This window comes from Lygodium microphyllum, chromosome 17, assembly GCF_053477565.2.
Source record: "Lygodium microphyllum isolate KBCC chromosome 17, Lygodium_microphyllum_v1.1.10, whole genome shotgun sequence".
In the NCBI taxonomy this organism is placed as follows: Eukaryota; Viridiplantae; Streptophyta; class Polypodiopsida; order Schizaeales; family Lygodiaceae; genus Lygodium; species Lygodium microphyllum.
This window is the reverse complement of record NC_141151.1, coordinates 141,547,877-141,564,320: the sequence shown is the minus strand read 5'-3', so window position 1 is coordinate 141,564,320 and position 16,444 is coordinate 141,547,877. Positions and strand designations below refer to the sequence as shown.

At 43.9% G+C, this 16,444-nt stretch overlaps 1 protein-coding gene across 5 annotated transcripts in view; it reads right to left on the bottom strand.

Moving 5' to 3' along the window:
- Positions 1-15,942, bottom strand: part of LOC148022421 (uncharacterized) — a 68,074-nt gene extending 52,132 nt beyond the window's left edge. For all 5 annotated transcript variants that reach the window (XM_087698038.1, XM_087698037.1, XM_087698035.1 and 2 more), the window contains exons 1-5: positions 15,345-15,942; positions 10,199-15,083; positions 9,911-10,099; positions 3,309-3,423; positions 2,110-3,169 (exon numbers count right to left, since the gene is read on the bottom strand). In XM_087698038.1, coding sequence (XP_087554164.1) covers positions 2,110-3,169; positions 3,309-3,423; positions 9,911-10,099; positions 10,199-15,083; positions 15,345-15,589 — 6,494 coding nt within the window. In that variant the 5' untranslated portion in view covers positions 15,590-15,942. The remainder of the gene's footprint in view (positions 1-2,109; positions 3,170-3,308; positions 3,424-9,910; positions 10,100-10,198; positions 15,084-15,344) is intronic.
- Positions 15,943-16,444: the final 502 nt, after the last annotated feature.

Genomic DNA, 16,444 nt, shown 5'->3' with positions numbered 1-16,444 from the left:
TTACTCAGAGGGGCAAGAATTGGTTCTCTTCTTCGGGAGGGAAGACCAACAATGGTAAGAACTCGCAAGATGCAAAGGCAAGCCAAAACAAGGGTGACACCTCTTCCTCCGACGGAACCAAAGAAACACGACTCCTTTAGCAACAAATTCCTAAGCACATAGGTTTTGCACACACTATCAAAGGTCGCGGGCGATATGGACAAGGAGTGTCGGCGTACCAAGACCTAAGGTCTTTCACCTAAGAAAACCACAGCAAATTGCTGCAACTACCTCCACTCCGGCTGCCAATCCAATGGGGCAACGCCTCCCGCTACTACACCATCTGCTCCATTTGCCCCAATGGCTACTAGACATGTGGCACATGGATAGCCTTAGTAACCTATATCTTTCACTACTACTAAAGGATTGGTTGATTGGTCTACTAGTGGCTCACCTATTGCACATACGTATCCATTCCTAGGGCATCCATTGCACCTTCTAGGACCACTTCCCCACCTCAACATACACAATGGTGGCCACAAACTTAGCCTTTTCCTTTTTAGACTTCCGTTGTATACTTACATACTCATTGCATTGCACTTAACTTTGATTTCTTTTATTTTCAGTTTTTTTTTTTGGAGCAATTGTCCTAGCTAATTATCATTGTTTGTATTAATTATGATATTACAACTTCTGACAAATCACTGCTATGATATGGGACATTATGGTGACCCCCTAGAAATTTGCATGTTCTCCATCATTGTACATTTGATTGCACTCAACACTCATGATCCAAGAGAGGGTGTTAGTTTAGTACGTATCACGAGCTTTAGGCACTATGTTTAGCCTTCAATTGGGCAGTCCATTTACGGGTTTCTTCAATTGTCTCGGGTCTCTTCATGAGGCTCTTATATATGCTCCAAGTCTCCACTCACGGTTGTTGTATCACATCATCAAGCAATCTGAGATAGAATTTGGGATCATAATCAAATCACTTAAAGCCATGATCCAGAAAGAAGCAATAAATCCACTAATACTTAGCTTGGGGTGCCTACTTTAGGCCATCAAGAGCCTTCTCCAAGCAGTAGACCTCATCCTCTAATTGTGGGACACATAAGCAAGATGGCTGCTCAACATAAATCCCCTCATGAAGATCACCATTTTGGAAAGCTAACTTTACATCCATCTAATATACTAACCACTAGTGATGGGCAGCTCGAAGACCATCCTAATGGTGGATATATAAGTGGTCAAGGCAAAGGTCTCTACACAGTCCAAGCAAAGCTTTTGGGCAAAACCCTTGGCAACAAGCATGGCTTTACGCTTCTCCAAGGTCCCATCAACCCTGCACTTAGCCTTGTATACCCATCTAACGCCAATCATCATCCTCCGAAGAGGTCAAAGATCCAAATATGAAGTATGATTTCACTCATGGAATAAAGCTCATCCTACATGGGATGGACCATGTATCGTGTCAAATCTTCCTAAATGAAGTAGTCATTTGTGATAGTGTAATGCTTGTGGTAACAATATTGGGGGCTGTGCTTATGCAAGAGGGTCATGTAGTGGCATATGAAAGTCGTATTTTGCATAGTGCTGAAAGAAATTTGCAGGTTTATGAGAAGGAATTACTTGCTGTAATTCATGCCCTTTCTACATGGAAACGCTATCTTTTGGGGGCTGATTTCACCATGCAAACTGATCATCAGACTTTGAATATTTTCTGTCATACCAGAATGATGATAAGTAGCTCCTTGTTTTCAAGCCCCAAACTTTTGAAAGTAAAAACTTCTTCCTACATAGCATTGCAACTCTCTTGAGATGGACTCTTCAACATTGCAAAGTCTCTTGACTAGCTCACAAAAACATCCTTTATTGAACAGGGACCCAAGCATATTGGAACCCAGTCTCACATCATGAAGGCCAATTAATTCATACATTCATAGTTAGATTGTATCCATCAACATTTTAAATTGATTATGATGTGGGAAGGAGTCATACCTTGCACTAAACACAGATGTATCCTCTAATCAAGGATATATTACAGTTCTTAACCTACTTTCATAAGACAAGCAGTCAAAATGTAGTGATAATGAGTCATGAGAATTTGAAATTTGTTTATCGACATACCGCAAAAGCTTCAGACTAAAGGATGTAAAACCATCACTTGAACACCAGAGCTCCTTATAAAGTAGATGTCTAGGAGTTTCCTTCATGAGCTCCAACAAGACTTTCCTTTTGACCTCCTGAGGCCAATCTCTCCTAGACAGAACTTTACGTAAACCCCTCTCCTTTAAAGCAGGTAGCATTTTTCCATAAAACATATCACTGGGCCGAGGAACAGCAGGTGCCATAGGATGATTAGTAGCATTAGTTCCTGGACTTGCAAAGTGCACTGCTTGGTTTCGCTGCTGCCAAGCTTTGAATACAGTATACATGCTGATAAGGTTGTCAACCCATTGAATCAACCCTGCTCGTCCACTTATAGGAGTCACAGAATAATGACGAGCATATAAACTTTTCCCCCTGGTACATGCATTGTAAGAAAGCATCCCATTTACAGCACGTAGAAGCTGCATAATTCTTGCATCCAATCTCAGATCCTCGTGTCCTTTAAGGAGATATTTGTAGGATTGACCATCAGATCCCACCATTGTTAACTTTTTGGGTTTTGTTTTAGTTGCAAGGACATGAACTTCCTTATGAAAAGATGCAACTGTTACTATCCCTGAATATTGGATATCACCCTGTTGTATGCCACTAGATGTTCCACAGTCTTGCTTTTCCAGGCCTGGTATAGGTACAGCAGATGAGGTGAGTGCTGCGAGCCGAGGTGCAACATCACCAAGTGGGATGACAGATTTCTTCACCTGACTGGCCAGTCTTGCAACAATAGCATCAAATGGATGCCATATGTTATTCAATGACTCAATGCTTGATGGAGGAGATTTTAAAACTAAGATTGCTTCTTTAAGTTGAGATCCATACTGATCCTGGAACCAGCTTTCATGCGTAGTCTCTGGTGTTCTTGAGGTGATTGTCAGTGTTCGTTCCAATGATGCTATAATTGGTGACATATATGCAGTGTAAGTTGATGCAGGAATGCTCAACTTCTCTGAAGAGCTGATAGCACTGTCTTGTGCAAGTCGGACAGCCTCTTCTTTCAATAATGCAATGATTCGAATAGCATCTGTACATAAACAAAAACAGGAGGAATGTTCAAATCAGCACTAGCAAATCTGTTTTGTGATTGACGTGTACTTCTCATTAACATATTGCTCCGTCTCCTATAAAGAAATCTGAAAACATCTTCAGTTATGATCAGAAACCTGCATGAAGATCTTGAAGCGTGCTTAGCCACAGTTCTTCCCAGAGAACAGTTATTGCCCCAAGCTCAGTCATTAGCAACTGCACATCTGTCACAAGTTTTGGGTGCACTTTCATCTGCAAATGCAAGCATTACAACATAAGATATTATCAAAAGAAAATAAAAAAGTGTGGAAAGCATCCCATGTCTATGAAGCCAAAAAAACATCATTGCAAGTGCAGCATAGTCTCTTCGTTAAGCTTTGCCAAACCAGTTAGAAAACACCTTTAAATGGTACAATTTGATGTGGTAGAATAGGATAAAGTGATTGCGTGCACAAACAATACTTTATCTAGGATATTTATACACTGTATGAGAGGGTGACTCGTTGAGTGAGATGCCCAAAAGGACTATCACACATGGTCTATAGTACCATAGGCTGAAGCAGGGATGTCCCCTCTCTCCCACACTCTATGGACTCTAGATTGATGAGATAGAGGACCACATCACATGAGGAGGAGATGGAGTGGATATAGCACGTACGTATATTGGTCTCCATTTTGATTTATATCTCTATACATAGTGTGGATTGATAGTGAATCTTGGGAAAACAAAGATTCTCATATTTCACACATCAGCCCAGATGAGGAGGTCAGTCTTCACCCTAGGAGCTAGACAAGTGGAGGTAGTGGACTTGTATGTCTACCTGGGAGTCACATTTACTACATCAGCATGGAGATTCACCATGGCAGAAGCAGCCAGGGATCAAGTCAAACAAGAATACGCTGCATTGGGCCTTGGCTATGCTAGAGTGACAAACTAATAGTGTTACCAAGCACACTTCTAGGAGCCTCGCACATGGAGGTGGCTATTTGATACATTGGTCACACCAACCATTATATATGGTCACACATCTATGGACAAAACTGAGAGACCATGGGTCATCTTGCTCCCACAAATGACCCGTAGTCATCAATACCACATGAGATCGTCAAAACTGAGTTTCCAAACCCCACCTGATGCTAGAAGCTCTTTTCCAAACCATCAGTATTATCCACAGCCGTGCATCTCGAAAAACCACCTAGGAGAGCACTTGAGGCCTCCCAACGACTCACCCAAGCAGGATACAAGACCTCATAGTATGCACACATCGAGCAGTAGCTCACAAGATATAGGATCAACATGGACTACCTTCCCCCTATCAAAAATCACAGGTACGCTCTAATACCATGTCAAAATAAGAGACGGTGTGGAGAGACCATAAGGTTTACCAGGAGTAACACAAAGTGTGTACGGCAAACATTGAGAGAGAAGAGAAACTCAGAAACACAAGAACAACACAGCGATGATGCACTGAATCATGCTATGAGAAGAAAAGCTGATACAGCAGAGCCGGAGCTCAAAAGATAAATGTACTATCTTGTCTGAATCAGGTTGCAACACCTGTGGGAATCTGCACAGTGAAGGGAGCGAAACACAGTCCTCCAAACAGTGGGCTATCGAAGTAATCAATGGAAGATGAAGGACAATTGTCAAGGGAGCAAACCACAATCCTCTAATGCCATCGAAGATGTGGAATATGATCACCACCTATTGAGGGAGTGAACCACACTCCTCTGATGATGAGGAGTGACCTAGGCAGCAAATCGCAAATCCCAGAGTGTCGAAGATTAAACGCAAGGAGATCAGATGTTGACGCCAAGTGGATAATGATGATGCCAGGTGATGGAAGATGAACCGGGCTGCAAAAACGCAAGTCCCAGCAACCTCTATGAGAGAAGAGTGACGCCAGGTGATGGAGGAGAAGCCATGCTGCAAAAACTACAAGTCCCAACAGCCCCTGTGATAGATGAGTGATGCCCAAGTGAGACTGTCGCCAAAGGCTAGGATGCTAATGTCAAGCTGGAGATGATGACACTAGGCAAGGAGAAGATCTCCACACTGAAAAATACAGGCAAAGGTGGAGCCTGATCCAGAAGGGTGCTGACGCCAAGCAAATGATGATGATGCCAGGTTGAAGATGCTCCAAACGCAAGGCCTAATGATGGAACAGGGCACCTAAAGCAAAAGAGGAAGGGTGAAGGCAACCACAAGCCAAGAACCACAATGTTCTCTTGAAGGGGTGTGAGGGCAATGGAAGGGGCTACTGAGAGCAGGGAAGGCTATCTGATGATGGAGAAAAGGGGTGAAGAATGAACCAAGAGTGAGATGAGAATGAATGAAGTGACTACCTATTTATAGGCATAAGCTGTCTAGCATGGCGCACCATTGTGTGGGCACCCACCAAAAAAGTGGCCAAAATGTAGACATCGGTCTTTTTTGGGGCTATCAATGTGAAACCCTAAATGAAGTGTGTAAGCTGAAGAAGTGGTTTCTCAACACCCCCCTTCTAGTATGATCCTAACTCCCCCTCCATTCACCTCCCTCCCTCAAAGAGAGAGAGACAGTCGAATAGTCAGTTTTGTTGAGAAACCCTTCACCCGCAGTTTGTGTTTTTGCGTTTTTACGTTTCTGCGTTTCGAGTTTAGGGTTTGCAGCCCCAAAAAGGGACGCCATCCTAGACTGACTGTGTCTATTTATAGGCCACTCTCTCACTCATTCTTCACAGTTGATTCATTCAATCTGTCACCTCTTCTCTCCAACCTCTCCACTACCCTCACACCCCTTCAAAAGGACATTGCAGTTCGTGGTTTGTGGCTGTCTTCATCATCTTCCTTGTGCCACGGCACCCTTGTTCCCTTGTATTACATTCACTCCATGATTCAGAACTTCATCACTCCATTTATTAGAGTTTCTTCTCTCTTCTCTTCTCTCTCTATGTTTGCCGAGTTCACTACGTGTTCCTCCCCGCAAACCCTACTATCTTGCTGGTACGTCATCTTTTGACATGGTACCAGAGCTGGATTTGCTCAAACAGTGGCAAAGATCCTCCACTCCAATGAAGGCAAAGACCGGTAGCGGGTTCGGACTGCAACTTCGTCCATACTTCAGAAGATGACCTGCATGAGGTAACTGCCGGTAGGACTTCTTTGGAAATACACCAAAGCAAGGCCAAGTAAGCACGTGTATTGTCCGAATCCCATGTAAGCACCACTTCCTCATGGTTGTCTTCATCAAAATCAGCTGGAACAAGAGAAGGCCGCTGAGGAAGTTCAATACCTCCGCAAACCACGTATCATAATGTGCATGGAGGAGCCATCTATATAGGATTTAGAAGAGAAGTAGAGAAAAGAAGGTATTTGGAGAGGAAACATAGCCAAACCACAAGCACAGACTACAGAAAATGAGAGTTCACATGTAGTATTCACCAAAATCTAACCAAAACAAGAAGAAATCTGCTGCAAAAAGGCAAAAAATCAGCCAAAATTTGCCTGAAACGGCCAAAACGGCCTAAGAATGCAGTCGCCCAGCCAAGACGCAAAGACACGAAAACGCAAGCTAGAACTAATACGTAGGCAATAGAGGGGCTGACGCAGGCTGTACGGATGCTAGCGTCAGCAAAAGCGCATGCAAAATAGGTCGCCTAGTTGGAGTAGAAGTCGCCTGATCAGGAATGATCAAAACAGTCCTGAAATCAATAAAGAAAATACAGTAGGAGCATAGAACCTGAAATCTAATACCGTGTCAGAAGTGAAGCAGCAATGGAAGCGTAAACATATGCTGTAATAAACTGTTGAAACACAAGACAAAAGAGAAAGGGAAAGAAAAAACACTAAAGAACACAATATAGATGAGAACTCAGATGTATGCTTGGGAAATGGAATCCATATATCCAACACAAGATAGTCGCATACAACAGTGAGTCACTGGCTGCATGGGCACCGGCACTGGCTCCTCTCCCCAGCAAAAGATCCACAAGTGATGATAAGTGACTGACTGACTAAGGAGGAAAAGCCTGAATAAATAGGACAAAACTATGTCCTCCAAATGATCAGGTCGGCTAGCATTTAATGCTGGTCAAACAGCAATAAATGCCCGATATGACCATAAAATGACACAAATAAAAATGCCTAAATATCCTAAATAATGTGCCCAACCTCTGCATGCACAGACTCACACATGAGTTGACATATCTGCTAACAGTAAGCTAGTACAGGTCACACAACAGCAAACGCTATTAGCAGATTAGTCAGTTCATGGTTGAGTCTGGACTTGTGGTTCAACAGGCTGGGCACATATAGATTATTTAGGCATTTTATTTGTCAGTATTTATGGGGATTTTGCATTATTTGCAGCCAATTGGCCAGCATTTAATGTTGGCCGACCAATCATATTTTTGGCATTTATTTGCCCTATTTATTGTCACGCTCCCTCCTCATTCATTCATTCATCATTGGACAGTTCTTGGAGAGAGGAAGTAGATGCCAATGCCTCCACAGCCGGTGACTCACATTGTATCTGTATTGTCTCATGTTTGGTATATGGATTCCATTTCCCGAGCATACATCTGATTTCTCACCTGTATTGTGTTATCTCTTTCTTTTCCTTTGTCTTATGTTCAGCAGTTTATTTCAGCACATGTTTATGCTTCCATTGCTGCACCACTTCTGACATGGTATCAGTTTTCAAGATTTGTGTTTTTGCTGTGTTTTTGCTGTGTTTTTGCTATGTTTTATTGCTGATTTCAGGACTGTTTTCCCCTTTGCTGATCGGGCGGCTACTGCTCTAAACAGGCGACCTGTTTAACCTGCATTTTCTGCAGATTTGCCATCGCTGCTGTCCAACATCTCCTACTGCCTATGTTTTCATCATCAAGCTGCTGGCGACAGTACCCTACACCTGTTTATGCAGTGTGCAGCCTGTGTTTTGCTGTTTTCAACACTATTTTGGGCTGGGCGACTGGCAAAACAGGCCGTTTTTGCTGTTTCTGGCAGTCTTGAACTGATTTTTGACTTTATACAGCAGATTTTGGCTTCTTTTGATCAGATTTTGGGTTATACTGTATGTGAACTCTTGTTTTTTGCAGTTTGTGCTCATGGTTTGGCTGTGTTCCCTCTCCAAATACCTTCTATTCTCTACTTCTCTTCTAAATCCTCTACAAATGGCTGCTCCATGCACATCCACTGATGATACGCTATATGGAGGTTCAGGTGAGGCTCTTGCAGCTTCAGAAAGGGGTTTGGAGACAAAAAAGTCGAAGGCCCAATGTTACCACTGTGGCAAGAAAGGTCATTTAAGGAAGGATTGCAAAGAGTTAGCGTCTTCCAAGAAGAAAAAGGAGCAGAAGACGAAGCGGGATGCGGACTCCTCCGACGAGTCCTCATCTGCCTCGGATTTCGATTTTGATCCTCCGGCCAAGGCGAAGTCCAAGGTGCGGAAGGGATCCTCTTCTTCCGTTCGTGAGAAGGACTTAGTGGCCCCTTCCTCAGTTGCTTTCTAGTGGTGGTGATGAGGTCATCCCTCACGACTCTCCAGTGCCAGAGAGGGAGTGTGAGAGGGTGGTGAGATGGGGCAGCCACGCCTCATCTATATTTCTATACAGATGCACAGGATCCAGAGAGGGACATCCCTGACGCATCAACCAAAGTCTGGCAGGAACAAATCTTGGAGCTGGGATTGACATCCAGGTTCATGATGGGCTGGTTACTTGACAGAGAGCGGGTGGCTTTCGTCTAGAGCTCACATGAGGGGACACTTTGGCGGTCTAGCCAAAGACCGGAAATCCATGGTCATTTATGCACTGCGGCATTGGTGACAAGATGGTCACGTATGCTACATCAGAGGCATTGTTGACCGATGGTTGAGTCTAGACTTGTGGTTCAGCACGCTAGGCACATATAGATTATTTAGGCATTTTACTTGTCAGTATTTATGGGGATTTGGCATTATTTGCAGCCAGTCAGCAAGCATTTAATGCTGACCGACCAGTCATATTTTTGGCATTTATTTGCCCTATTTATTGTCAAGCTCCCTCCTCATTCATTCATTCATCACTAGACAGTCCTTGGAGAGAAGAAGCAGGTGCCAATGCCTCCACAGCCGGTGACTCACATTGTATCTGTATGGTCTCATGTTTGGTATATAGATTCCATTTCCCGAGCATACATCTGAGTTCTCATCTGTATTGTGTTATCTCTTTCTTTTCCTTTGTCTTGTGTTCAGCAGTTTATTTCAGCACATGTTTATGCTTCCATTGCTGCACCACTTCTGACAAACGCAAGCCGAAAACTGGTCGTACAGCAGCAAACACAGTAGTAGAAGGTCGCTCAGTGAATGACGAAGGTTGGAAGCAATGGAATCGGGTTGGAAAACTGCTGCCAGCAGCTATAAGCAGCAAATGTAGGGCTGATGCGGGCGCTTAGCTGTAGACAGCAACTCAAACTAAGATATCCTCCGGAAGATGTGTTGTGGAGAGCAAAGATAGGACACCAAGAATCTACAAAACAAGGATAGGCTGAGTGGTGGGCAGCCTGAGAGGGCTAGAGTGGCAAATGGCACAAGATGGAGGAAGGAGGCTGTTGACAAGTGTCATTGCCTGGTACTCTTGATTGTTTTCCTTAAAGTCGTGATTTGCATTTACTTTGAGTCATCTTAAGCTGGCACCAGATTCAAGTTTTGAACATAGATTTATTAATGAGCACAAAGTAATAATGCTATCTTCTAAAGATGGTGAAGGCAGCATACCAAGCAAGCTAGTAAACGCTGTAGCTCCACACAACTTGAACCATTTAATGTGCTCATGTTGACAAGGATAGAGTACACAACTGCCCATGGAGATAAATGAGCTAGCATCATGAGAAGACCCTCCAATTGCCTGCGGACTTGTGGTTCTGGGTGACTAGTCAGTCGTGCAAATATCTGCGGAGTAATCTCCTGTAGAGAGTCAACAGATCAAAAGTTCTCAAAATTTGACAAGTTTGTTTCTCAGGCACATTCTAACTTATATAGTGCACATTCGTTTGACATAGATACCTGCCATGGTTTTGGTGAAACAGATGATATTTCTCTTCGGAAAACCTCATCCAACTCTACCCCATAATCAAAAAGTGTATGCAGGACATACAGAGATGAGGTAAGAACCAGATCCTTTCTTTGTAATCTCAATCCGTTTTTCTGTGATTTCCGAGCAAGTGTTTTCCCCTGATTTTCCCAACTTGACAAACTCAGGTGTTTTAGAAAACCCTGCAAAGCATGCCCATAAAGAGAGACTCGCCTCTTTCGAAGAATCCACCAAACTTCCAGCAGTTTATTTACAAACACTACAGATTGAGGTTGAAGCATGCCATGCCCTAACTCTAACAATTCTTGTTGTAACTGCAAAGTTAGCATTACAGCCAGGGACCCACCATTAGAATCTTCACTTTTGACCACTCCTGCAGCTGTCTGCATCAAGTTTATTATGTGATGAACAAAAACTTCATTTGAACCAATCTTCATCTGAGCTCCAGAATCTCTCCACGAATCAGTATGATAGGTAACAGCATCTAATATGATAGATCGGATTGTTTCAACCTCTGACTCTGTAAAAGCCAAGCCACTTTTAGGAAACTCTGTTTCAAGTGTTTGGGGAAACAAACATGGGGACTGAAACGAGCCAGATCCAGACAAAGAGGACTTGGCTTGGTTGTAGCACCAAGATGCATAAGCAAACCATGCCTTGCTCATGCTTGGACTCGTCAATGTTGCAGTCTTGACTGCTGCACCAACCACCTCTTCAATCTCCAACGGTGTTCCACCACCTACTGTCCACATGCCACCTTCATCTATTAATATGGAACTCCCAACCCCACCTTCATCCTTATTATGTGCACTTTGCCTAAATAAAGAACCAACAGGTGGGACTGTTTTTCTCTTTAACCAGGTTCCCAACTTCAAACATGCTTTGGCCACTGTCTCCTGCTTAGAATCACCTGATAGATTGGGATAAAGTAAAAACTTTTGGACCAAATTCCAGAGTGAATTCACTGCCTCCTGATGCTTTTCTTCCGCATATTGTAAAAGAATGTGTTCATACTCAAAGCTAGTAAAACCATCTGTTGCAAGTTGATCACGAAAGGCATGTATGTTACTCAATTCATCTAAAAGGCGATGAGAAGTATTGAAATTTTGTTGCTTTCTAGCAAGCCTGACTAGATTCCATTGAAGAGAAAGCCGTGCCTGGCAATGGGGCATTATGGTTTTGTAAACTCGCAAGAGTTTCAACCATAGCGAACAATCTTGCTGGTACTCATCTAATGGAACATAACCAACCTGTTCGAATGGATTAAACAAATCAACATGAGAAAGTTGGAAGGTTTCTCTTGCTCCAACAATATTGCATTTGGATTCAAAAGTCTTGATGCAGTGCAGCTGCATGACTAGAGGAGAAGCCTGAGAAAGCCCATCAAATCCAGACACAAGTGATGCTTCTTCAAGCATGGATTTCGCTTTCTCAACTTCTTTGGCTATCTTCTCATTTGTATCACCACCCAGGCGAAGGAGTGCCTGTAGAAGCATCTGCTCACTTCTTTGAAGTGCTTGCCGAGGATCTGGAGTAAGCTCACTGCTACTCTGAGGTGTTAAATCCAAATGGGCCCATGCTCCCTGTACATCACCAGTATCAAAGCAAGCTAAAGCATGGATGGCATTCATGTCATGGCCAGCTGTTGTCAAAGCACCTGCATATGCCTTGCCCGCATGTTTAGCACGCAGAGCCTGCAGCTCCTGTAGCCATGCTTCCAAAGAATCCCAATCTGCAAGGGCCACATAACTCTCTATTGTCCGTGCAATGATGAACTGCACCCCATCTGCCCCTAAAGCACCAAGGGCTTCATCTGACTGCAATAGCAACGATAAGAAAGCAGCAGCTTTCTCATACTGTCCCCGAGCTTGTAACATCAGACCGTTCATCCAACCAAGTGGTCCAAATGTGTTTGTAATATTCTGAACAGACAATGCATCATCAGAAAGCAGTACACCAAATGTGGAGGCGGCCCATGATTCAAGCCCCACAATCATGTCCATTTCATGAGCCCTGCAAAGTGCTAATGAAGCAATTCGCAAGGTCCGTAAAACATCCTGTTGAGCTTTAAGCTTCCGGTTTGAGGTGCTGTCCACAATCTGGGACCACGGAGCTTCACGCAAGGCAGATGCAGCAGCACTCCTCAGATCTTGGAGTCTCAAAGTTGCATGATGGAATGTGGCTGCATGGCACTGAAGAGCCAAACTAGCATTCATCAAAGCTTCACAAATACGCACAAACCATTCTTCACATACTTTTCTGTTCGCACGAAAGAACGGTGCACTTGTTGATGGTGGGGCTGCGAGCACCACTGAACCCTCGTAAGCATTATAAATATTTTTCTTTAAAGCTTCAACAAACTCCAGCAAGAGCCGCATTGGCAACAGTTGGACATTTGAAGAGACCATGACATTTCCCGTCTCCCTTTGGCTGTTTGAATCTTCTTGCAAAGATTGAACAATATCTAGCAGCATACACTCAAGCACACCAAATGTCTGAGTGGGTCCACCTAAGTGAGTTCTAAGACGTACTGCAATACAATGGTGGGCTGCCTCCTGTATTGCCCACCAAACTGATGCAAGAGTACTGCTGGCACAAATCCTCTCAAGGTGCTCAAAATCCATATCAATAACGATACTTGCAAGATCCTCCTGTGACTGTCTCACAGCCAGCCTAAATGATGCATGTGTATCTCCAGGAAAATTGTGAATCAGTCGCTGAAGCCAGGAGGAAGGTAGAGGTTGCCACCGTTGGGCAATGTAGTTTAAAACAAAAATAAGTTGCTGAGGTCGGAGATGCTGTGAAAACTGTCTCGAGACAAATACCTGCTTCCAATGCCTATGTCTGCTGGTGAACAAGGAGCTGTCACAGTTAAGGGGGTCTCTCATCCACCCCAATGTCCACAAAGAGGCGGATGCAACTGTTGCCAGAGCTGCACGGAAGGCATTCTGGGAGACAGGATCAGGATCTCCAAGGTGCTCCAAAGCAACTTCAGCTACATCCTGAAGATCATGTGGATTGATGAGGCCCGCATGCCAAAGCAGAACCAAAACCTTGGCTATCTCAGCCCTAACCTTAGGTTCTTTATCAGAGCCTGCAGTCAAAAGAGCAAACATTAGATCCCTTCTCAAGAAAAACTTGCCTTCAACAGTGTCTGTGGCATCTTGCACTTGGGATCCTGAAATGACTGCAACAGGTGAGGAGATTACTAGATTGCATAAGGTTCCTAGCCATTCAAGTGTCTCCATCTTGACAGGGAAGCTGGCTCCAACATCCACAGCTTTTGCCATTACTGAACCACAGCAAGAAAGACAGTCTAAGACTAAAGACCTGGGGACACGTTCTTCATGCTTGGCTGCCTTCTCATCAGAGCCTGGAGACAGATGTCTGGGAGATCCTAAAGAACATAGCCTATGCAGACTTTGCACCAGTGCAAACTGAACATCTGCATAGAACTGAAAAGGACTCTCAAAAGGATCCAACTTGTCGAGTAGGAATGTCCTGATACTCTTTGCAGAAGTTAACTCACTGGATCTATCCTGCTTATGAACACTGCTGATTAATGCTGTCACATCAAACTTTATCAGCTGTCTGACATCCTGTTGTGAGAAACCTGTTTCCATACCCCCTCGCTTTTTATCTCCATAGACCAGCGTGCGCTCCTTGATCATATGAGAAAGGATATTCTTCAAGGTAATTAATTCATCAAGCAAACAACTGATGGCCATTTGCACCACTTGGGCATTATCATGCCTAAGCAATGACAGATAAGTCTGTGCAACCACCCCTGTAACAAGCCGGCTGGGGTGGAGGCGCAAGTAGGAAAAGGACTTTGATTGAAGGAGTTTTGAAACCACATCTGGTAGAAGATCAGATCCTTGTAAAGATAATAACTCCAAATTTACTTTCACGAGCTTTTGAACCTGACTGGCCGTCATTATCGGTAGATGTGTAACCACTGTGAAAGCAGTCTGAGTATCTTTTTGAGATACATTCTGAGACTGATCAAGCTCCAAGCTCTTCAGAAAAAATTCTGCTGCTAGTCCATAAGATTTTGAAAACCTCTCTCTCAGTAAATTAGCAAACAATAACAAGCATGTGAATGCCTCATTCTGCCACTTAAAGGTCTTGAATTTTTTGCCAACCATCTCCAAGCAGGCAAGCAAACGAGGCAGAAGGTTCTGAAGTGAATGGACTGCGTTCTCAACGAAAGCAAGCTCCAAAATTCCTGAAGTTGTCGCTCGTAACACTGCAACAAAGCATGAGACCAGAGCAAATAAACGCCTTACTTGATTTGACATGCCTGGGGTTGCATCTTGTGCCAAAACTTCCATGTCCCCTAGAAATTTAGACAGCAAATTAAGTGAGAAAGGCAAGTTTCCCGCCCAGAAATTCTGAAAATGCAAAAAACTGTCGGTTATCGAGTAGCAATCAGACTCAGAAAGATCTGGCATCAAAGCCCATCCAAGAAGCAAATCTACTAAATCTGCAAAATGTGGCTGGAATATATGAGTAAAACGACTTGCAATAGCTGTAAGAATGCCCAAGAGAGGCCGTAGCAACTTTATGGGGGTTCCCTCGTCCTCCAAGAGCACCTGGCAGGCCCTAAGAACAGAAGGAATATATCTCTCTGTGCCTGATGTTTCGCCTGTGGTAACAAATTCATGCAGGCCAACGAGTGCAATCTCTGCAGCCTCACTGTTGGCATTGACATCTGAAAGAAGTGGCAAAGCCCATCCCAAAAATCGATCAGCTGGAACCCCAGGTAACGGAATATTCGGTCTCCCATTTGATGAAGCTGTGACAGCACCAAGCGCACCAAAAGCAACGGCTGCTGCTTGCTTTATTGCATACGACCTGCGAAAGGATCCATCAAAAAACAATGTAGAAATAAGCTGTTGATATCAGTCTCCCAAATGAAGGTGAACTTCATTGACTCGAACTGAATACAACAAAAGCTGTGCAAGAACTTGAAATCCTATTGAGACAAATGATTAATATATCATTTCTCAAGCTAAATGGAAAGACCAGAAGACGCAGACCCTGACAACTGGCTTTCTGATTGCAATTGGGGGAGCTATGTCAATACAATAAAAGAGCTTCAACTTCAAGCCTTACTTCTCTGAAAGCAATTGAAGAAGCGCCTGAACGAGGTAGGATGAAGATCGGTGCAGCAAGAGGATGGCATGGGGATGGAGGATCGTCCGATGGAGCGACGAGAGGGCAGAAACTCGTGAGAGCTCATCAGGCAGAGGGGTGGCAGCAGAGCCATCGCCGAGGGGAGCGGCAGGGAGGACGCCTGCGAGCAAAGTGGCCAATTGCTGTTGAGAAGGAGGAGCAGGGGGAGCGTGCTGATGATGCATACTGGCCTTGAGAGCAAGCCAGGGCCATAAAATCAAACTCTTCTACTTCTTGCTCTTGCTGTGAATTTCTTCTTCTTCCACTTCTTCTTCTCCTCCTCCTCCTCCTTCTCCTGTAGGGAGATGAAAATTATCTTCTGCTGCTGCTGCTGATGATGATGATATTGCTTCTTGTACTGACGAGTTGATGATGATGATGACGACAATTGATTGTTTTCCCTCTCCTCTTCGATATCGAAGAATCCTGATGCTTATTATCAGAGTCGTTATGTCATCTGCCCGCTTGCTTTTCCTTTGTTGTACTGCAGGTGCAGATGACGATCAGGCCCGGGACCTTCGATTCGACCCGTGCTCCCTCGCAAAACATAGAATTAACTACAGTTTTTTTTTAATACGCTTAATTTGATTGATATTTATTAGAAAGGAAAATACATTGATACCAGGTATTATTGTATGTAGATGACATAGTCCTCATCTCCACCCTACCAGAGGTATTGAAGCGCCACCTAGATGCACTACATGCCTTCCAATCAAGACACATATCTCACAATGAACCTTGGGAAAAACCAAGGTTATGGTATTTAATGCTTCCTCCCAATGGATTTGGTGATTAGTACTACCTTTCACGTATGGAGAGGAGATAGTGGAGGTGGTCCGGAGATACGTTTACTTGGGGATTACATTTTCAAAGCCGAGGTTCACTCTTAGAAGAGCAAAAGAGGATAGATTGACATGAGGCTATGTGGCTCTAGGGTTGATGGAGAGCCAATACGCACACATACAATTTCAAGAGCCCTAAATGAAGCTTCGGCCCTTCGAAACTTTGGTCACACCAACACTTCTACATGGGGACCCCAT